Source organism: Anas platyrhynchos, chromosome 6, assembly GCF_047663525.1.
Source record: "Anas platyrhynchos isolate ZD024472 breed Pekin duck chromosome 6, IASCAAS_PekinDuck_T2T, whole genome shotgun sequence".
In the NCBI taxonomy this organism is placed as follows: Eukaryota; Metazoa; Chordata; class Aves; order Anseriformes; family Anatidae; genus Anas; species Anas platyrhynchos.
Window position 1 is genome coordinate 14,618,480 of NC_092592.1, and position 24,147 is coordinate 14,642,626.

At 35.0% G+C, this 24,147-nt stretch overlaps 1 protein-coding gene across 3 annotated transcripts in view; it reads right to left on the reverse strand.

The window, feature by feature from the left end:
• Nucleotides 1–1,323: 1,323 nt before the first annotated feature.
• SH2D4B (SH2 domain containing 4B) overlaps nucleotides 1,324–24,147 on the reverse strand; it is a 98,739-nt gene continuing 75,915 nt past the window's right edge. For all 3 annotated transcript variants that reach the window (XM_021269759.4, XM_021269761.4, XM_021269760.4), the window contains exons 7-8: nucleotides 6,581–6,801; nucleotides 1,324–3,680 (exon numbers count right to left, since the gene is read on the reverse strand). In XM_021269759.4, the coding sequence (XP_021125434.1) occupies nucleotides 3,588–3,680; nucleotides 6,581–6,801 (314 nt within the window). In that variant the 3' untranslated portion in view covers nucleotides 1,324–3,587. The remainder of the gene's footprint in view (nucleotides 3,681–6,580; nucleotides 6,802–24,147) is intronic.

Sequence of the window (24,147 nt, forward strand, 5' to 3'; positions counted from 1 at the left end):
GGCTTGGATTATGCTGTTACACATCTAATAATATGTAAATACTCATACTAGATAGTTATTTCATTACAGTAATTGTAAGAGGTAATAGACTGGCATCTACATTCTTTATGGTGCCTTGAAAATCTCATCCAGGATTGCTGTCAGTTTCTTTGCTTGATTTTTGCTCTCCTTTACAGAAGACAGCAGTAGTAAATTGGAGATGTCTATGTATGCACATATAACAGATTAAAACAAAATTAGACAGAACAGATGCATCTGTGAATCCAGGAAGAAGCAAGAATAAATCTTCAAGAGCTGCTTTTTCAAAGATACGTGCAAACAAGCTTTGGAACTTGCATGCCATATTTTATTGCTGTGAAACAGATATAAAGAAAAGTTCGATTCATTTAAGTGTTTAAAAGTTTTCCTTATTGCTGTAGCATTTTTCCCTATGAAACAGTATTACCATAATAGGTCTCTCATTGTATTCCCGGTGGTCTCATTGACAAGAAAAATTGACAGGAAATCTTATAATGAAAATCCATAACAACTACCTCTTATGACTCAACAATAGCTAGTGCTAGAAAAATCTAGATCTGAAAGCAAGATTCGAAGGTCATTGTATAATAGAATAAAGCTGGCCATTTCAGACAATGAAATTGCAGGACTAAAATGATTTGTATATAGAGATGAACAGCTTCAGATAACACTAAATGTAGACGCAGACAGAGTGAAGCAAACACAGTGTTCAAGGCTCCAACAAAGAGGTGGACAACTCTTGTAGACTAGTAGTGTGAAATCTAGCTCCAAGGTAGATGGAGCTCAAACACATTTCATAGCTGAAATCTCTGAGGCCTACAGAGTAAAAGGGTAACCTTCAAAGGGGAAGTAGCAGTGTCTTTCTCCAAGGGCAGCAGAAATCCAAAATGCTTCTAAAACAACCAGATAAGCATATTTTTCCTGTTCTTTTTTCTTCACTTTCCAGGTTTACTCCTTCACTGCTTTCCCTTCTTTTCTTCCTACTAAATGGCTACCTTTTCATAGTGCACTGAATTTCTGCAGGGCAAAAAGAAGTATTCTAGCTTAGAAATCATCTCCACAATCATACTTCCCCCACAGCCCTTGCTGCACGTCTACCAAGGAAAGCTTCTGTTTTTCTTAATTTCTGCTTGCTATGATCTCCTTTTGTTTCCTTTGAAATTTATCTTCAGTTAAGCTGCACTGAATTTTATTGCTACTGCTTCTGGTTATATATTGTTGAGTTTTTCTTTGCTGATACTGTATGAATTGGATGACTCTTTTTTTTATTATTATTATTTCTGTGGGAGAAAGAGAAAAAAAAAAAAAAAAAAAGGCAATTCCTTTACTTGAGAATTCTGACATTTATTAGCATAATAAAACTCTCAGATGAAATTGCAGTTTTCCAGACAGTAATTTCATTTGCAGAGGAACTTACATGGAATTTATTTTAAAGCCAGGTAAAACCCAGCATAAAACCCAGCATAAGAAATAGATGGAATAGGCAGAAGAATTTACAAAATTAGAAGAAATGTAGTCTGAAATGAAAATGAAACTGCTGGTAGGTTGTTAATTACATCACAATAGGACGTGTAACATACAGAGCCATATTTCCAAGCCTTCTTATCCACTAAACAAAATGCAGGAAGTTGTGTAACTAGAAATAAATAGTGGTATTATTAACAGTCTCTACAAATGTGAATTCCTTACTGAACAAGTTTTTCAATTTTCTGTATTTAAACATTCCCAAAATTGTGTACAATGGCTCAAGTAATCTTCAGAAAAACTCTGAAAATTGCATATATATTTTCCAGCATGCTGAGCAACTTCTCCTAAAAGAAGTCATTTTATGCCTTTAAAGAAACAGCAAACAAAGAGTTCTTTAAGGCAATATACCTGTCTGCAAAGATGTTTAGATGTCTAAATATCGTCTTAATTATTCAGTACTGTCTTTGGACTATCAGTCCTACAGTCAACTGCTGCTCTCTGGCCTCAGAGTCTTTGTATATTTACACTTCTTAACTTTAAAATGTCCCTTTCCCTTCTCCTGTAAAGTAGGGGTCCAGTTCTTCTGTAATGAAACATGTGCAGCTGTAAATAACCTAAAGATAGGGAGATTCTTGAGATGCCTATATAAAGGGTGCAAAATGAGAGCTAGTTTTTTGAGAAAGAAGATAGTAGATATGGGGGCTCTTTGGAAGGGTGCTTACTGAATGTTATATCAGGGGGGAAAAAAAAAAAAAAAAAAAAAACTTTCTGTGATAGTTTCTATACAGTCCCTATTTGAAAAGCACGGTGAATTACCCTGTGCTGAGCTCCACCAGTGGGATTCATGTCTGTATATACCTTTACCAGGTGTATTGTGGACCCAGATCAGACATACCAGGCTTCTCATTTAACAGAGATTGTAGATCATAATAGAGGAATTCTACATCTACATTCTGAAATGCAAAGCTGTATTCCATTTTGGGGATCCACCCCTGCTGACCTGCAGAGGACCACACTTTAACAAAATTCCAAACAACTTGGGTATCTTGCCCACTTATCTAGCTTCCAAGTCAATTTGTTCCTCAAGATATTAGCTGAAGCAATAGAATGTCCTACCACCATAAAACTACTTGTTGCAAGAAGCCCAGCTGTCTTCTCATTTGAGAAATGTAAAATAAGATCAACTGTTCCAGGTAATGAGCATTGCTTTTTTGCTGCACTTCTTGATTTGCTTTATTATGAGGTGTTAGAGTAACCACTTATAGCTCAGCTAAGGAAAGTATCTGGTACTATAGCAAAATAAAGCTAGGAATCTCCAGTGTGTTGTACATCACTACACAAAATATGACAAGGTCAGTGCGAGTTGTGGTTGCTGCTACAAATCAAACTGTGGTTACTAGAATAACTAATTTAGAAGAAACTAACCACTTTCTGTACAGAAGTAAAATTCCTTCCACAGCACCTGGACTGCAAGAAATCATAAATAAAATGTGAATGACCTTCTTCTGACTGTCTCTGCTGTGGTTAACTTTGTCGGCCTATATTCAAAAGCATAATGGCAAGTTTCCAGCTATACCTAAACATTTTAGCAATGACAAACTGCAAAAGGACATTTTAAGACTGCATCTCTTGTTATCAAAAGTGAATCACTGAGTGATGAGATTGTCAATAGAAACTGACAAACCTTGCTTTGGAAAAAAGAACCCATTCAACAATACTGGTACTCTATACAATATTTGATGAATAATTCCCATCCATACTTCTAGCTGTTACAGTATATGGTTTTGCATTTTCAATCTTAAACATTAAGGAAATTAAGATAGAAACTTAGCTTTCAGTGCAATTGGCCACAACCTCTTAAAAATTTCTGGTAACAGTCTTCATTTGTAATCTGACAGTAAATTCTCATCTTCAGAATATTAGCAATATGAATAATAATGATAATTCAGATGTGAAATGGAAATATTTTAGGTCTTCTAATGTGGATATTTATTTTGGCCACAAAACTAGTGGCTTTGAAAGTTTGTTAATTACTTTTCAGTGTTTACTTTTGTAGCTATCTATTACTGTAGCTATCCAAAACACATTATTGTTAGTCCTGGTTACTCGAATAAAGGGCTGTAGTCTGGTGGATTCTTCTGCTGTCCACATGGTTCCAGTAGTAGCTCCCCACCTGAGGATGTGATGATTTCTTCCTAAAAAGATACAACCAATTAGAATATCATTCACAGATGTCCAAGCCTTTCTCTGTCTTTCAAGAAAAGAAACCAATAGTAATAAAAAAATAATAATAATAAAAAACCACACACACTGTAATTGGTAATTGATAACAAACAATACTTGATACAATAAGTAAAGACAGCAAAGGGATCCTATCAAGTACTCATTTTCTTCATGGTTTGTTTATTTTGTATTCATGCTGGTAGTAACTCGGGCTAGTATCAAATAGTGAAATCAAATAGTTGTTATACAAAAAAAGGTTGTGATTTGACTTACCTGTAAGTTGCTATATTAAGAAAAAAGCTATAGATGCCTGTAAAGGGTGTTCTCAGTTGTTAATTTAACACACATGCCAGTCCTACTATGCTACTTCCATAGTCGCTGGGATGAAAGAAGCTTCCCCAGGTGGACTGAGGAAGAGCTCTATACTGAGTGCTCACACACAACAGTAACAGCGTTTTGGCTGATTACAGAAAGTTGAAAGATACTAGCCTTGCTAAGGTAAATGTTTTATACAATGTTTTTACATTTTGTTTTTTACAAATGCTTTTTACAAACAGCATCTCTTCTCATAAATTAAATACCCCCCAAAAAAATCTTACTAGAAAACTAGAGAACTTGGTCTTTGCACTACTTCTAGAGTAATAACAATTCTGTTTGTTGTTGTTGTTTTGTGTGGTCTTTGTTTTTTTTTTGTTTTGTTTTTTTGTTTTATGGAAGTTTGAGATCTACAGATGCACCAAAATGAGTCAGAATTCAGAATATTATTGACTACAATAGCATAAAGTTTGATCCAAATTTTGGGCCTAAAACTTTCAAAAGGCATCTAGTTTCCATTAAAAAATACAATGGATATTCAGTGCCTGATTTCCTCAGGACACATGCAGTTGTCATTCTTTCACTCACCAGGCTAACTTCAGAAAGTTATTATTCAAATTAAATACTTTTGTGAAAATTATGAGGAAGTAAATACAAAGATTTAGCAATTATGTTGGATGTGTTATTCCTGCCTTCTCAAAAGTACTTAAATGCAAATAACAGAAAACGAGCATTCACACTCACTTCTGTAAGAATTTTGTTCTTCCAGCTAATGGTTACCATCCCTTAGTGTCAGCTGAATGACCTATTCTAATTCTTTATTTATTTTTTTTAAACTGAAATGAAGCAGTAGTAGATGAATAAATATAAGCACATAAAAAAAAAAAAAAAAAAAAAAAAAGTAGTTATGTCAGCCCTGCTTATTTTGCTTGAAAGTGAAAAGGAACCCTCAGTTCAGATATCTTATGGTTTGGGGAGCTATACTCTTGCCAAAAACAACAATGAGGAAGTAGCATTTTTTCCAAACAGTATAGCAATAACTGCATGAGAGAGTGTGTCTATTATGCAATCATTTACATCAAGATTGCGTAGCTGATTACCAGAAAAAACACCTGAGTGAGGGAATAAGATGCCTACTGAACTAGTCAAAGAGACCAGTTTTAATGTAACTATTAAGTTAAACAGTTAAAAGAGAACTGTGTGGAGACATTAAACACAAAGCAGTTCCTCTGATAACTGTTAACAGGGGATACCTAAGAAACATTTTTTTTTTTAACATCATAATCTAAAAGCTGTTCAGCTTCTGTCAAGTCTGTAAATAGATAGGTTTCTGGTACAGTGATTGCCTAGGATGAGAAAAGCTGTGATGAAAACAGGACAAACTAATCCTTTACAGCCAACCTGAATGAGTTTGGGATTTTCTGCCCTTGATTCATTTATCTTTTGATTTGGTCACCTAAAAATCCTATTTAAGTAGTGACTATGTATGTTTTTATGAAGGATGTCATGTCATAATCCTTTTTCCTTTATGAAATGTAAATTCTGAGAAAGTCAGCTTCATTTTGTTAAATAAAATTACAAAAAAGTTGACTTACAGTATTATACTGCTAATAACAATTGCAGTATAAGGATTACAGCTGGAAGAAATGTTGCAAACTAACTGAAATAACAGAAAGATTTAGAAAAGAATGGAAATTAGAAGAAATATAATCTCTGCTTAGTGTCTGAAAGACTGAATATTGGAAAAATTAAATGCTTTGAAGAAAAGGCAGGAAAAAAAAGAAAAAGAAGAAAAAAATAATTAGTTTGAAATGAGAGTGACAAAAGGGTGAAAAAAATGGAATGCAGAGAAATCTTGAAAAAAAGGATCAAGAGAAATTGTAAGGGTAGCTAAGGGAGAAAAGCAACATGAAGACAACCTATACCATCAGAAACAGTGCTCCTATTTAGTCTCCATCTGGTAAACAGGAAACAAAGAGGCAAAGTAATTCAAGCACATCTAAACACACCAGAGACTTCAAGCAAATTACTCTCATAAGATTGTTTTGGATACTAAGGAACAACCCTTTGCACATCCCAACAAGAGAAAACCTGCATATTCCCTTCTTTCTCATAGTGCCCTGCTCCTATGATTTTGCACATTACAGCCTTCACATCAAAGGCTGAAAAATGTTGAAATTTCATTAAAAGACCTTTCCTGTGGTATTGCCAATCCAATTTTATAAAGCAAAGAGGCTCAAAAAGTGTTAGCTCTGTCAGCCCTTATTAGTTCATTTTTATCCCATGAAAGCATACATCGCATAAGAATCTGCTTAGAAGGGAACACAAATAAATACTGAAGCTTTTGAAAGAAAGGGAGAAGCCTTCTGATTCACTGCAACAGAAGACAGACACAAACTATAAATGTTACAGCTAGGCTTACTCTAGAATACATACGTATATTCTTTTCCCCACTATCGTTACTTCTACTTTCCAGTGTGGTTTCAAATTACACAGTTCATCTTTAAATTATTAATCCCTTCCACTCAGCTATTGATCTCTACCTAGCAAGTGTTACCTTGTGAAAATCAATAAGATCTGTCAGTGTTGCATGTCGGTTTGGATCTACCCCCAAGAAGCTGTAGAAATCCCCCGAAGCATCAACCAAGAAATGTTTGAACCCACTTTGCTGGCGATAAGACAACGCATAGCCCCAGATTTTCTCACTGACTCGCACCAGGAATGTTCCTTCAGATTTATTCATCAACAACTCTTCTGCCTCCTGGCGGCTGATAATACCTGGCAATGAATAAAATGTATAGTTATGAAGACAACAACTCTGGCAGAGCTAAGTAGATCAAATAAAACAAATTCAGAGCACGAGTGAAACTGAAATTGTCTAACTTCTTAATATTAAAATGTTTATAGGAAGAGTTACAGCTCTGAAGACTACATAATTGTTACCTGCTTTTGAAGGGTAGCTATATGAGTTGTGATGATGCCCTTTGGGATACGCATTTTAATTATCTGATTAAAAATTTCTTTTTCCTACCTTACCACCTTTTCAAAGGAAATGTGTTAAACACAACTGGCATATCAGACAGGTGAATTCTGTACAAGGGACCCCTTAGCTGTAGTAGCATAGTTTTACATTGCAATTTGAACTCACAATACCTTGCTGATATTTGCAACTGTACTGCAGTACTTCTGACTGTGTTGCTTTCCACCTGTTTTATCAGGTCCTAAGGAAGGAATGTGACACCAGTGCCAGAAGAAAATGTATTTTTCTGGTTTTGTACATAAATACACACAAACATCCATAAATGCACATAGATAAATTGGAGCACAAAGAAATCAAATGCTGCAGCTAACAGAGCTGTTAACAGAGGTTAATATGTTAGATTATCTATTCACAGGCTTGCATTTCTAGGAAATACTGTTACAGAGGTAAAGAAGAAACAAAGATCGCAGTCCTTCCTTTCTGGGACATTTCAGGCTTAATTTCAGAGTAATAATTCTTCTCTAGTTAATGTAATTGTAGCCACTGACCAAAGAGGAGTACCCATTTTGTGTGGAGTACCAACACTAAGGACTGGATGTTGTATTTGTTAACCAGAGTTGAGCTAGTCTTCAAAGTTCATAATGAATAATAATGAGTTATGCACCTTGCTCTAGGACAAGAGAAGACAATTCTGTGGGTTTTCTTATGGTACACAGCTGTCATCCTGTTGTTGATGCTGTTTTTTCTATAAGCCAACTTACCTTTCTAAGACAGCATATTAGGGAACAAAGTCTTTCCCCATGTCCTTGTCACCAAGTAGTTTATGTCCTCCCCCAAATTCATTCCTTTGCTATCTGATAAACTTACTTGTCAGGGCAAAAGAAGGATTATAAATTCGGATTTTTAGAGTAAAGCAAGGAATAAAGTTTAACAGAAGCAGAGCTTTCAAGAAAAAATTTCATTGCTTTTTTTTTTTTCCCCCTTTCTTATCCTAGGATATAACACTGAAGTTGCCATTACTTCTGCCTGCATACAGGGTACAAGATATAAACCTTGAAGAACAATGCAAAAAGTGTGATCAGAATTGCACCCAGCACTGAACCATGCCTTACCATCCACCTAGAGAGCTTGGTTCCAATTTGTCTGTTAGGCCTAGAAGATGATAAACTCATGTCTCATAATTATCTGTAAAATACCAGATGCTCATTTTAATCAGGAACAGATACTGAATTAGGCCATCCTGGATGTAAACATGGCACAAATGTCAATAAATTATATATGTACATGTTCCAAAGTTATTTTCTGTGAGGCTAAACTTTCTCGAAGCTATACATGTAATATTTAAGGGAACTGTTTGTCATCATAGAATCCTATGCACATCCCAGTGAGAGTTCCATGGAGTCCCAGTACTGAAAGCCACATTGTTTTAGTGTAATAGTAACCATACCTCAGGAATTGCCAATTAGTACAAAGGAGGGCCTACCTGAAAAAACAAACTGCAGGATGCTCAAATTAAGCCCACACAGAAAATTTTGCCTCTGAGAAATGTATGAAGGAACTAAGGAGATCTGGATCCTAAAAGCAAGCTCTGTGACATTAAGATAGAAAAGATCTTCCTCATTCAGTTTTTATCTACTTTGAGGCAATGAATTTCTTTTACAGTTTTACTTGGTACAATGATAAACATGACAAGGACTAAATCCCAGTGGGACTCAGAGGTTCCTATTGAAGTATCATCAGTACCAAGCAGAAACATAGAAACATAGGCTCTGCTAAATGAGGTACTGTTCTATTTTCTGGAGGATATTACATCATCTTTGCACCAGACATGCAAAACAGGCAGTAAACATGCAAACATATGCATTTGTTTAGAAACAGCATGCAATTGCTCAGTCATCAGTGTCAATTACTGCACTTTGCAAAACTAAAAACAGATTTATTGGAAGAATTCCAAGATGAATTGTTAAAAATAACTCAAACTCTGTTCAAATGAAAAGACAGTACTAGTTTGAATCCATATGATACAGCACATTATGCAAAGCTGTAGACCAGGTGCCACATGCCAAGAAATGAAGCTATTTATTAAGACAAATATCCATTTTTCTGTCATTTTGACCTAATTTGAACATACATTGGAAACTTTTTATTGTGATAACGATGACTACTTCCTTGAAACATCTCTTCTAGAAACACGCTTGAATGAGCAACACCGTAACAAGCTCACAGCACTCAATGGTCCAGGAAAGAATAAACAGTTCCATCAGCAGCAAATGGTATATTAATTCCAGTAATCAATATTTGTACTGCAATTCTAGACTAAAAATATGCTGATAACTTTTGGTGTAGGAACTAGATGCTGTTACAACTACCCCTTCTCTAAGACTTAGCAGTGGCAGAATGGTTATGCAGCACTGAAAAGGAATGAGTTGGCCTAGACAATTTGGCAGATATAAGAATCAGGTTTTGTAAAAACAAAACAAAAACTAGTTTGTATTATACAGTGAACATTATTCTCAGGGCATTTCTAGAATTTGAATGACCATCACTATCAGGCATATAATACAAAATTCATTTAGCATTGGTTAGTTTAATACTAAACAATCGGTTCACCTGCTCTCAACTCCCACCAGTAGAGCTAAAACACTGCAGGCTTCCACATGATGTTATCTTCTTTGCCAGAACATATTTTTGTTCTGGGCACTTTATGTCATTGAGTAGGTGAGAAATGCTACGTTGCTCACAGACAAGTTCTTTTTTCTTTTATTCTCTTTTTTCCTAAAGATAGTGTAATAAATTATCAGCCAGATGTTTTTTTCCCTTTTTCTCTCGTGGCTCTGTTAACAGCTCATGAGAAACCATTTCCTTCTCCCTGCTCCTCTCTATTTCCCCATTATTTTATTATCTGGTTCAATTCTACAGTGGGTGGGGATTGCAGCACTGAGTCTCACTCCACCCTTTCAAAAACATTATACTATTCTCAAGACAACTGAAAAAAGAGTGGCAGTGTGCTGACTCCTGAGAGGGCTGTAGAGAAATAAACAACATCTGTGAAACCCCTACATGAACACTTAAAATTGTTTGAACTGAAGTCAAGAAACTTTGGTTTCCCAAGGCTCTGGTAAGAGGTTTAGAATCACCAGCCCCCTTATTTGTGTTAGTTAGGATATTAATTGGAAGTATTATCTGGAAAAATAAACCAGTGGTGCTTTGAAAGCTTTTTTTTTTTTTCTCTCTAATTCTTGCTAATCTCTTTTAAAAAAGGGAAAAAAGGCAACTTTTTCAGCTGGTGTAAAGCAGAAGTGCTCTATTTATTTTAAACTATTGCAAATAACATTAAGAATTCCATTTATTTATGCCAGTTGATCAAAAACAGTACTCCTTTCAACTTTGCAAAACAGTCACTTAAAAATATACTTCATGATCAATCAATCTATCATCTGTATCACCATTTTAACTTTTTATGTGGCCAAATACATAACAGTGTACTTGAACAGAAGTTAGCTACCCCACTGAAACTCACTTCAGTACCTCCCTTACATGTTCTACCTGTCACGCCAAATAATTTCTCTCAGAAAATGCACGCTGGCATTGTCTATAGGAAATTGCAAACGAGCAGTAGGATTTTGACCGGGAGAAGATTAAAGGTGTAACTAACTCCTCTCAGAAACAGTGAAATCCTAGCAGCTGCCTTTATTTTTAGCTCCCTAACCCCAGATTCACTGCATGTATCCATCATATCACACGTGTCTACATGTCCGCTTTAAACATTCTGGTGTTGTAGTTCTTTGAAACAAACATTTGGTGTCCTTAATGAGAGAAGAATATTTCTAAAGACAGCTATTTCAAATCATAAGACAGGTAGTTATTCATCATTAATTGATCTGTTCCTAATTAACAACTTGTTTTTTAAATACAGCACCTATAAGGACAATTTGTAGATGATAGGCAAATCTTAACATTTTTGCTGTAATCATGTTCTTTTTAATGCCACCAGTTTCTATTAAGGAAAAAAAAAAAAAAAAGAGGAAAAAGAACATCCTAATATTTAGAGTATAGGAGTATACAAGCATACTAAGCTCACATGACAACTGCAGAGTCCATTATGAGTTTGGTGGGCACAGCTGAGGAATTTTGATGTTCCCTTCAAGTTTATAGAAGTCTCAATAGCAAGAAAATACTATTCTGAAATATTATGGAGTGACACTTCAGCTTCCCACTCCTCTCAGCATATTATCCTACATATATCCTTGAGTGAAATTCAGGACATGAAATACATAAATATTTTTTCAGATAATGCCATAACAAACAAATCCAAATGAAAAAAAGGTGATAAACTTTTCCAAGAAGGCAAGACTATATTCAAAATTGGTTTTTGAATATACTGATAAGTCACATCATGTCCACTCTTGTGACCTTCCAGTGACCTTACGTACCCTGTGTTATAACAATGTCAATATATAAACATAGTTAGTTTGGTCTTAATGATCAATACATTTTAAATATGCATATATGCATTTATACAAACCGAGAGGTTGACTGAGATTAGAGAGACAGCAGGTACAAACACAGCTCAGAAGCGTTCATTTACTCCCCTGCAATAGAAATTATGTGTTTAGCTGATGTTTTCCCTCCTTTTGAATATTTTTTCATTAGCTTGATCTCAAACACTCTAGTGTGTGAGGTTTTACTCAGAGCAAAAGCATCACAAATGTAGGCATAAATAAATATTAATGAGATCATTCATGCCAAAAGTGCTTTCATGACCATTATGAAAAGCCTTCTATTTCATACAAAATTGATTTGTTGAACAATTATGAATATTCACAGGTAATCAATGAATAGGAAAGAGACTCATCCTGTTTACACAACTTAAGACATCTAACCAGGGAAGTGTGTGATTTAGATAACCACTCAAAATTAGGAGGAAGATCCAAAACACAGAGAAGCCAATACTAATATTTCTTTTGTCATCAGTGGGATTATATCAAAGTCTATATGAATATAAATATTCATGGCAATCATTACATGAATAATTCACATACTAAACTTCACACAGACACATTACATCTTGAGCAAGTGTACACAATAAATAAATGAGTAAACACAAGGAAATATGAAGAATTAGCAGATAACTCCCAAATAATGTAAAGGGCTATATTTGTCCAATTATGCAGGCAGGTCTAAATTGTAACTTGAGAGAAAGTAATTGAATGACATAAGGGCAAGAACTATCAGTTTGCTAAGCACTTGCCAGTTTTTTGTTTTTTTTCTTTTCTGTAACTGAAAAACAGAGCTGGACAAACATACCAGTAGAACTATACCAGTGGAATAAAATAGTAACGAGCCAACCTACTTGGGACTTTATGAATAAAGGCAACTATTCTTGAAAGAAATCCTGAGAAAAATAAACAGAAGTTCAGAAGGATGAATCCTACTGCAGCTAGTATGGTTTTAGATGAGCCTACACAGGTTCACTTGTTCATACCATTTAGTAAAAAATATAGCATAGTAAATAAAAATCAAAATAAAAGTTTGAAAGGTAGTTCTACTAGAATAAAAAAAAAAAAAAAAAAAAAAAAAAAAGAATTTTGAGCTCTTATATTCCTTGTAAATTTACAAATTTACATCTTTATTGGCAATATTTCTGGTTTTATATTAGTTCCACATGGTTTTATATGTTCTTCCTTACTTGGTTTTGTTCTGTTACTAACCTGCATTTTATACAACATACATTGACAAATCCATCCTAAAAAGATGTTTTCAAGGACGGACTCATTCAGATATTGAACACAAGGAAAAAAGAACTTTATGTCACAAAGCCTGACAGACTATAATTACAAAGAAAATACAGAGAAAAAGAACATAAATATTGACAAATAATTTGTAGGAATTAATTTGCATTTCTTCATTCCAAATTTCAAATTATCTTACACAGTTTATCAGAAGGATTTCAATAGGTGCCTTCCAGATTCATCTGAGAGTCCCAGGCTATTTTAGCAAGTACCTGTGATAGGTACTTTCTATGATCCATGATGGCATCCATAAAGGCATCCCTTTAGCAAGCAAGATCTGACAAAAAAGGGGAAGTCTCTCATGTTAATTAAAAAGTAGACCCATCCATTTCATAGAAGTATAAATTATAGAGAAGCAATTTTTATGTTTAAATTACATTACTTAAAATTGAGAATATAATAAAAATCACAATCATGCTTCAAAATGCAACAGTAAAAGGAAAATATCCATCCAGTACTTGATACAACAGTCTGTATTAAAAGGTAGTACAAAATAATGAAGTACACTGTGATTGTACCTATGTTAAAGTGCTAGAATCTGTATTTGCAGCAAAGCAGCAGTGGCACCAGAAAGTCTAGGGATTTTAAAAAGGATATAGCCTTAGCAATGTAAACTTCCTTCTGTCGGTGGTAGGAAAAGTTCAGTTTGTGTACTCAGTGTATAGTTAGGGCTAAAAAAGAAACCTGAGGCATTCTACAACCCCAAGTGTTACAACCACTCCCTCTTTTTTTCATTTAGAACCCGTGTTGCAGCAGTGCCACAAGCTCTCCAGAAGAATCTCTTGTTCTCTCCCCATAAGACTCCTGGCTGGGTAGAGCTGTCCAACAGACTGCGGAAGCATGGCAGGATTTGCATAAACCACTATCAGAAAGTGCAAGAACAGCTTGCAGGAATACAAGTCTATGAACCTAATGGAAGGGGGTCACGGATTCTGGAGCCCATGACAAAGGCAGATACACACCAGTAACAACCACTAGCTAAGATGGAAACTGAAACTGGGGAACTAAAGTCTAGAATATATATATATGTCTAGAATATAAAGTGAAAATATATATATATACTTATATATATATATAAAGTATATATTTCCCCTAAATTCCCTAATAAGGTGGGAAACAAAAGGCCTGAAACTAATGTTTGGATTCATGACACTAACTACCAGGTCTGGCCTAGGAGAAGGTGAAAAATCCAGCTCCTTCAGTCACTCAGAAATACCAAAAGAATAAAAGCAGGGAAGGAGAAGTGATTACTTCCCTACAGTGCAAGAACTAGAGCAGCTACAGTTTATGCTCTCAAAAAAAGCAATCTCTATATCACTCAAAGCAATAGTTTCCACATGTTGACTTTTTCAATTCTCTCCCACGGGTGTAAGTCCATAGGAGAACTCTTAAGTTAACTGAACATACTTATTGGGGTGCACTGGGAAGGGCACAATTCATCAACAAACTATGATGTTTAGAATTAATTCCTTATTTTATCCTTGAGACTACCAGTGTCACATAAAATTTAAGAACTTTGTTATCAGTTATGATGGCTTATGGACTGATCTGCAACTGAAATAGCCAGAGGATAATATACATATATGGGTCACACCTTGTCATTTCTCAAGCATTTACGTCAGAAATAGCATGCATAATTAAATATACACACAAATATTTGCAGCGATAGGATCTTACAGTGTGTCAGCTTATTAAAAAGGCTTATTCTCTTCTTCTTCCTTTTAAAGTCTCAGTGCTTTTTTGGATGGTGCAAGAAAGCAAATAGTGAAAGAAGAGATCAATAGTATTGTGTGAAAAAGCTATGGCTGAGAGATAACAATAGTTCTGACTTTGCTGTTCCAGAATAGAAGCAATAAAGTCTGAAAAGCAAAGCAGGGGAGTAAATCAAAGACTGATGGTAACAGAAACAAAGCTGTTGAAGTTATTCACCATCTGCTGTTAATGCAGGATAAACTCACATGGGACTAGGTCTTCAGAAGCGTTCTGTTCCCATTTAGGCATCAAAATAAATGTCCAGGTTTAAAATAATAATAATAAATAAACAAAATAAAAAGCACACCAGCAATGGTTGTTTTTTTTGTTTGGTTGGTTGGTTTTTGTTTTTTCAAAACCTGGACACAATCGTTACAACAAGAGCCCAAAAGTCAAGGGGTACAGAGTTCCTATGAAATGCTTTTCTGTCTTACAGTTGGTGAGAATGCAAAGATTATTTGCTGTGCTGCATGTTTGTAATCTGAATTTAAGTCCCAGTAAATGAAATAGTGTCCATAAGTGTCCCAAGTATGACTCTCTGTACTGATAATAGAGAAAAGGTGGGCATTAGGTCACAAAAAGTAAAAGCTAAAATATGCAATAAATAAATAAATAGCAAAACTTTCCTGTTTATAGAGAAAAGCAACATATGTGGCAAATGCTGCCCATGGGATTCCACTGTCCAGCCAGGAGGGTTTGTATTTGTCTGAAAAGGGGGAAAGCTATGTTTGGTTTTTCGCAAGAGATCCCTTCAGGCAAGGATGAGGAATACTGATAATGCACCACACTCTAAACAAGTTCTTCTTGAAGACATACGCAATGAATAGCATTATCTTGAGCCTCTACATACAGGAAGTCAATGAGAAACGGTATCTAATGTAAAAACATATAGGCCTGATGTTTTGTTTTAATAATATGGACTCATCTCTCTGTTCTGTCAGAATGAAGCAGTTCTCAGAATAGGGAAAACTCAGATCTCAGAAGCTTTCTTAATGCCCTAAGGCTAAGATTCCTTAAAGCAATTAAAAAGATACTGAAATTCAGAAGGAAATGGGTGTCCTCCTCCCCTGGGGATCTTGAAAATCCTGTCTAAAAGAGTAATGCAGTTATAATGGGTATTTTCCTTCAGGTTTACAGAAAATCAAATGTGCTGCAACCATTGTTGCCAGTGTGTCTCACAGTTAATTCCCTATGCACTTTGCTGAAAACATACCCATTAACTGTCTCCTTTAAAGTTCATTCTATATCCAAACTCTCAAATACTGTAAAAGCCCTTATACTCACTGTCAAAATATTTACACCATATTCACTAACAAGCAGTGCAGCACATAAAAGATAGGCATTCACTTTACTTGCCTGAATACACCACTGGTATAATAGAGCTATAAATTTGTCTATTAATCTCTCCTCAAAGCATAGTGTTGGTGTCTTTCTTGCCTTCCTTTCAGATCAGCATATAGACTGCATTAGCCAGGAGAAAAACAAAGATTTCAAACCATCTCTTTTCTTTGTCCATTGTTATACATTGTCTATCAGAAAAGAAAAGAGCACAATAAAGATATTTAACCTTTTACACCTCTAAGTTTATCTCATACATTTTTTTTTTTTTTTTGATTTTTTCTTTAGATAGGCTATTACGATCTCAAATTCCTGCATTAAATCTCTGCTATTACTGCTTAGCTTTTCTTATCTAAACAGTTTCTGAAAAGTAACTCATTTTAAAACTGGAATTGTTACCTATTCCATTTTCAACAGCTTCACAAACCACATTTTGCGTGTGTGTGTGTGTGTGTAGTTTTACACTCTGGTAGAGTCTATGGAAGATCAGTAATGAAGAGGTTCAAAGCACCTAAACTGGATGCCTTATATAAACAGTGCAAATATTCTTGCTAATGGTGTTTTTCTCTTTTCTGGTAGGATGACTGGAAAATAAAAAATGAAAGTTAAAAATGAAACAAAACAAAAACCTGTAAAGGCATCCAGGCCTTTATAAGCATCCTAGATGCTGTTGTAGATACTTGACATTTCCTGCAAATAGTATGGTAAGTAAGTATATTCATGAAGATGTCTGCAAACTCCAAATAAGAAACAAACATTATCTGAGAAAATATCAGTGCACTAATCTAAATAGGGAAATTTGTTATAAATATTACTCCTGTAGGATATGTTCACCTCTTTACCATATATATGAGAGTGTATTTTTATTTCTATTATATGTGAAAAAGCCAACTATACAGACTATCAATAAACTTTTGTGATAGGTGCATGATGTTACTAATGAAAAGTAAACCTTAAAACCTCACTGTATCTTTTGAAATATTAAGATTTGTATAATCAGTAAAGTGCACACAGAAATAGCTCACTAAAGCAGCCTGACAAGGTTGGAAACAGTACAGTGTTGTAATAGAAAAACAAAGTGGAGCAAAATAGCTGATTTGAGCTATGACCCTGGCTCAGCAATCAAAGAGAAACTGAGCTGTTCTGGTACAATAGTCAGTGATATTATGTTGTGTGTGAAAATTGAAATGTTTATAAGTTTTTTAGAAAGTTAGTGGCCAATATTCACCATCCTTTCTCCAGGAAGACAAAATACGTGCATTCATTTAGTTTTTGTCATGCAATCAACAAAGGAAAAAAAGAAATTCTAGCTTGTGGGCATAATTTGCAAGCACATCTTCTTAATCATGTCACTTACTTATATTACTCATCTTGAAACTTCTTATTTAAATCCTCATATTTTTGTTTGCTGAATTCAAATTGCTGAATTTGAAAATGAGAGAGGAGATCTTCCAGTATGCAAATGAAATCTAAATCAAGGGAAAAGATGAGAAAGCTAATTTGTGAAAGGAGAGGATAAGAGATCAAAAGCCCTCCTGGGATCTCATGTGCTCACGACTCCAGCTATCAGAAGTCCTCCATCCTCCTGCATACTTCTGAGGGCAGCATGGACATGGGAAAATATGGGAGACTGGGCTTTTATCGAATCAATCACACAAAGCAAAACAAACTCTGCAGTGTGATTTTGTTTGCTTTAGATTTCAGCAAAAAGACAAAGTAGAAGAATTAGCTAAATGTAGCCCCTTGGTAGATCCTTCCTAGCATTGTACAACCAATTCTGACACAATACTGCCAGATTGTTGCACACTCCAGGGCAGCCTTGTGGACAAAAAAAAAAGAACAGTGGGTGTACAGAACAGAACTACTATGAAACAGCCTTGGCCAGGATGGCATTCCTGCAGAGATGTTTTCATTGAGTTCATTACTGACTGGTGCGTAGCTGATGAAGGAGAGTTTGGAGATACAGTTCTGAACACACACAACATTCAGAACAGTGTGTGAGGCTTGTGGGAATTTGTTCTTGAATTAAAAGTTCATTTAAAAATGATCTTAAATATTAAAGTGGAAACCATTTGCAGTTCCATATTATCCAACACTGGACTCATTAAACATTGAAAGCATTACAATCAGACTTCTGTGCAAGTTCTCCGAAGCAGCATGCACTATGCATTTTGAACTTAGAACTCGAGATGCCTGCTCCCCCTGTGTATGTACCTTACCTTTTCATATTTTCTGCAGGTTGAAAACAGTGAGTCTGAAAAATCACAAGCATGAAAACTATATGAAAACTATACTGTCAGTCTTAGAGAATGCTTTTGAAAAACAGCCTCCTAATTCAAATTTTGAAAAAGTGTCTATAAGTTTTTCTGAAAGCATGCTTTAGCCTTATTTCCGTGATTTATAGCAGAGTGTTTATAAAAGACACCAGAAGAAGCCAGATGTTTAGTGTAAGTTCTTTTAGAATGGGATTTCAAAAGTTACAGTTATTAGAACAAAAACAATTGGGCATCCCATCACCCGACAGATGGGGAATTTCATTGGTTTTACCCCAACAAAAATTGAAATAAACCATTAGCCTTGGGGAAAAAGAAATCTAATTGATGATCCATATAGATGGATCATCATGATGGATCTAGTCAGTGGAAATACATTATTTTTATAATATTTAAAAATATTGATGCATATTTATTTTAAGTCCTGTGAAATTATAAATTAACTGAAAATTCAAAGCAAACATTTCCCATTGAGAATGAAAGGTTTTTGTTTAGAAACTGACAGTATTCATTCAAATACTTTATAGTATTTCCAGAAAAAGAGATTCATCACAAAATCATCTAACCCAGAAAAGAGATTTGCTCAATACTGACACGAATAAATTCCTATCACATAACTATGTAGATACATCATCGACTACAATGGGCCTTAGTGTGGAAATTAGTAAGTAGGAGATGAAATAACAAGACAATAGCAGAAGAGGGCATAGGACTTAGTTGTTCACAACAAGCACTAAAGTTCCTAACTAGCCTGAGTGCACAATGCCCAGACAGAAATTTACTTTAGGGCTTATATCACAATGAATTCACAGAATTCACAGAAAGGGTCTTAACTGGATAAATTGCTTCTGAGAATGACTCTCAATATATTCCTTTATACCCCTAAGTTTTGTACTCCCAAGAACCACCTTTCTTTTTGAGTACAACACTGGAATTATTGTGCTCAAAGCCATCATAATAGTAATGTTTATAACATTTCTAAACTATCATATCCACAGGCAAAAAAATACTACATCAAAAGTTGTCCAGTTGCACTTGGTAACTACCATACATTTCAGCTCTTGCTGAAATATATATGCAACATGTCACTTCTAAAAGCACTTTGCAGTTTGGTTCAATCACCTGCTAAAGTGACACAAAATGAGTGATACTACTATTCCTTTCTGTAGCACAAGAAGAAGAATCAAGAAGATTAAGAAAGACACAATACTAATGTTACTGGATGACTGCATCATATCACAGTATAGTCACTCAGGACATTTCTGTAAGACACAGTACCATGGAAGAAACAAATCATATATAAATATAAATAATAATAATTACATTTAATTTGCTGTCTTTTGAAACATATACCCATACCACAACTATATTCACTAATGTCTTTGAAATACTTTATATTCATATACACACAGAGTCAAGCAGGCGTGTCCCTGTTTTATGGATAACGCACTATCAGAGTATTTAGGTTTTCAAGTTTTAGTTAAATACAACTTTTGCTCATTTGTTAGGTGACATATGATGTACCTAGTCAATACTAACAGTGTCTGTCAATGTTTAACATTTTGTTTTATGCTCTTTGAATGGAAAAAATGGTGAACAGTTGTATCTTCATAAAGAGAATCAGGTACCTGGAAGCCTGAAGGACTGAAGGAAAGACGATAAAAGGTTTTCTGAATACTTTGAACTGATGATATAGTACCTTGCTGAATATCAGAACAACAGATGTTTAATAGGGAAGTGAGTGTGCTCATACAGATAATATAAATTTGAAATACATTATGAAAACAAGAGGAGTTTGGAAAGGCACGTGATGGCCTCTCCAGCACATTCAGCTGGGACAGAAACAGTGCTAGTGTTACCTACGCATGAGTTGTTGAGTTGTTCTTGCTAAGTAGAAAAAGACATCAAGTACCATTGTGGCACTGGAGAATCATAGAATCATAGAATATCCTGAGTTGGAAGGGACCCTTAAGGATCATCAAGTCCAACTCTTGACACCGCACAGGTCTACCCAAAAGTTCAGACCATGTGACTAAGTGCACAGTCCAATCTCTTCTTAAATTCAGACAGGCTCGGTGCAGTGACCACTTCCCTGGGGAGCCTGTTCCAGTGTGCAACCACCCTCTCTGTGAAGAACCCCCTCCTTATGTCAAGCCTAAATTTCCCCTGCCTCAGCTTAACCCCGTTCCCGCAGGTCCTGTCACTGGTGTTAATGGAGAAAAGGTCTCCTGCCTCTCGACACCCCCTTACGAGGAAGTTGTAGACTGTGATGAGGTCTCCCCTCAGAAAGAAAGAGAAAAAAATGGTTTAAGAGAAATAGTAAAACAAACAAACAAAACCCTACACTGACTGTAAATCCAGGACATCCTATATCATAACTATATCATTCTCTATACCTAATTTAGGGGATTGAATGCTCCACAAAAGAGTGGAGCATTGATACGTTAAGAGCAATGTGTAAGGCAAACCACCAAAGTTGGGCTTCATTTCACAGATATTTTTTTAAGTGTGAAAACAATTGTTAACCTAAAACATCTGTGCCCTATTGTTAGCAGTATGTTATTATCTCAGTAAAGACAACATCTTTCCCTCATTATGCTTTGCATGAAGATGTCAGAAAATATCTCCAGAGTAATTAAGAAGCACAGTAGAACTTCCGTCATTTTATTTTATTGTTTCAGTTTTCTTCAGATGACTTCTCTCAGTTTTGGCACAAGCAGGATTTTATCAGCTTGCCTATTCTCCCTTCATTCAACTATAAATGTACATTTAACCAGCAAGCTTTTCTTTGAAAACCAGTGCCAGAAGAAATACTTGTAACTTGCAAATCTACAGGTGTTTAATTTCAACAAGAAACACAAGTCAAGGGCAGAACTTCTGTCTAGAAGGATAAACTATGCAGTCCTTTAAAACAGTACACATATTTCACTAGCTCCAAAATAAGCATTAGTATTATTAGTGTGGAATATTTTACATCACATGTAATTTGATAATCCCTAGTTAAAAAAAATAAATGCAAAAATATATACAATATATTTCCCAATTTTAGCACCATGTTCTGCTTCTAATACTACACATTTGTGTTGATATTTCTTAAGGAGTAAGGTGCTACAGGACTAAACGATATAATAAATCAACATAAACTCTGGCAGAGTGGGTAGGGCCTGATTTACTTTTGCCTTGCATGTTATGCATTCATTATTCTGGGGTGGTTTTATGATCCATTATATCCATTTTTTCCATGATGCAATTGATTACAGAAAATGCAGAAGAAAGAAAAATACAGATACTTGTCCACAGACTGGACTGAGACAACCAGTTTGACCTCAAGCAATCTGCCAAAAAGCTTTCTAATAATAACAGTAATGAATTACTAAGAATTGTAATATGCTATGATTTCATATCCGAAGGAAAAGGCACCAACATTAAGTCCTTGTGCAGATTTCCTGTGCCACTACTACTAGAGGTGTAAATACCCATGAAATGTAGCCACTAGATTTACTAAATGAAAAAGAGAAACAAATTACTTAAATAATAAGAAGCTACTGGCAAATTTCATCAAGCCAAGTGAGACAAGCTAAATGAACAAGATACTTTAATCACGAGTTAATTGCACTGGAGGCTGTATGGTGCAGAGATTGACTATAAAAAGACAATGGAAAACCAAAGCAGCCCTAGCTACATTACCACATTTTATGGGGTACTCCTGCTTTTATCAATATGTCTCCAAGAACTATAGGAGTAACCCAGAAGGGAAAAACAGTCTATTCAGTCATGAGCTAAATCATAAAAAGTGCAATTTTAATAGTTAAAACTCAAGGCCCCAGAAGTACTGGTTCTGAAGCTCACCCTCAAAAAAAAAAAAAAAAAAAAAAAACAATTTCATTCTTGCATTCTTTCCCTCTCCATACTGCTACAATTCTCATCAATGTGAGTCTCGTATAAAAGCAGTATCTTTCCTTTATTATGAAACCAAAGTATGTTTGAGAACAACTACAATATGTGCATAGGTTGCTCCCAGTTTTGGTGGTGAATTAAGATAAAGCCCAACACTTCAAATTTGAATTTAGAAACTGAATTCTGTCTTTTTTAGAGGACTGACATATTTTATTCCAGTGCAACAAAGTAAACAAAATATAGATTACAGCTTCAAGCAAACAGAAAATAGATCCTAAACATATTTTGAATAAAAATGAAAAACAAAAAAAAAAAAAAGAAAATAAGATGTAGTAAACAAAAGCACATTTTTAAAACATACGAGGAAAACTGATCTTGCTAGTGGTAAACAGGAAGAAGACTGGATTGGTTTTAGATTAGTAGATGTCACTGATGGTTCTATGGGTCCAAACAGATTGCTCCAGCAATAATATTTACTAGACACCTACGTAAAGTACTTTCCATAATGGCAATTAATTTGTAGTCCTACCTAAAACAAACATTAATCCTCACAATCACTATGATGCAGAATGGTACAACTTTGACATGAGTAAGAACTATTAGACATTCAAAATGTGTTTGTAAGTAAAACAAAAAATAAATATATCTGTACACCTCCATACTATGGGAACATCCTGTGTAATACAAAATGCACAGTTGTATGGGAAAGGCTTTGTAATTCTACTGATTAACACTTGTAGAGGTTATATCTGGGTTGATCATGTTTAGAGCTTTCTTAGGAAGTCTTTCTGGTACATTGCTAATTTTACTGGCTTTATTTTATGCTAGTATTGATCTGTCATTCAGCACACTGGGAATGCATTATGAATACAATTACATTAATTCAGTGGTCTCACTGTAAGAGCATTTGCCCAATGAATAGACATTGAAACATCTAGAAGTTAATTGAGTAACATAGTAGTAAATAAAATATCACATTACAGCCTCTGACAAGCTGCTAATTTGCTAGAGTTGCTACTATTTTCCACTGGCCTTTTAATACTTGTACTGATTTGCACTGATGTACCTACGCCATTTTAATTCTAATTTGCTTTTTATCTGAGTATATGAAAGTTAGATTTTGATTCTTCATAGCATCCAACAAGACTCATTGAACTTATAGTTTGACCTCCAGCTCTATAAGCAACTTTTTGTTTTTGTGTCTGGCCTACACCAGCCCTGGGAAGACAGCCCAGGGCTCGCTCAGGGACCAAAATGGCATTGTCAACAGGGTGCACTAAGCTCCAGCTTCTCCTTTCCCATGGTACATTTCCTTGTTCCTTATGACAAAGGCAACCGTTGCTCTATGTTCCCATCATGAAACTTAAATTCAGGAAGAACCTAGATGGTTGGCTGTAAATTGTGGTATAGATTTGTAACAATCAGACACACTATCATGAGTACACTGACATATCAGCTGCTAATGGAAATTATATAGCTCAACTGGCTCTGCAATCACCAAAACTATTGTACAGTATAAGGTGAATAAAACTTTTCAGGAGCTGTTTATGATAATGCTCTTCATTGTGAATTAGACATAGAAGAAAAGCAATTGAACGCGTTCTGAATTTGTTTTCAAATATGAAAAAAAATACCCACTCAAAAATACCCATTTGACCTATCACCTTTTTATAATGAAATTAATGGATTCAAAGAGTAGAAAAATTTTACATATATACACATGGGTGTGTGCCCATTACCTGATAGTTATTAGCAAACAAATACGCCCATGATCGTCTTCAAAAACACATATTTCACAAACAAAACATGTTTGTTTGTTTGTTTATGTTCGTTGAACATAATCTCATAGATGTTGAAGAAGCTGTCAAGATACATTTTTATGTAAACCTCATTGATTATTGTAAACCACAATGACAGAAAAGCTCACTCAATGTAAGGAGAAAAATAAAAGTCACAGTTAACACGGATCCCTAGAATTCAAAGTTTACAACTTGTCTCATAACAGATAACTAAGCAGAAAATATATGTTGTTCTTTGTTTTCAAAGCTTTTTCATAAATGCAGGAAAATCCTTTTGCCTATTCACTTTACGT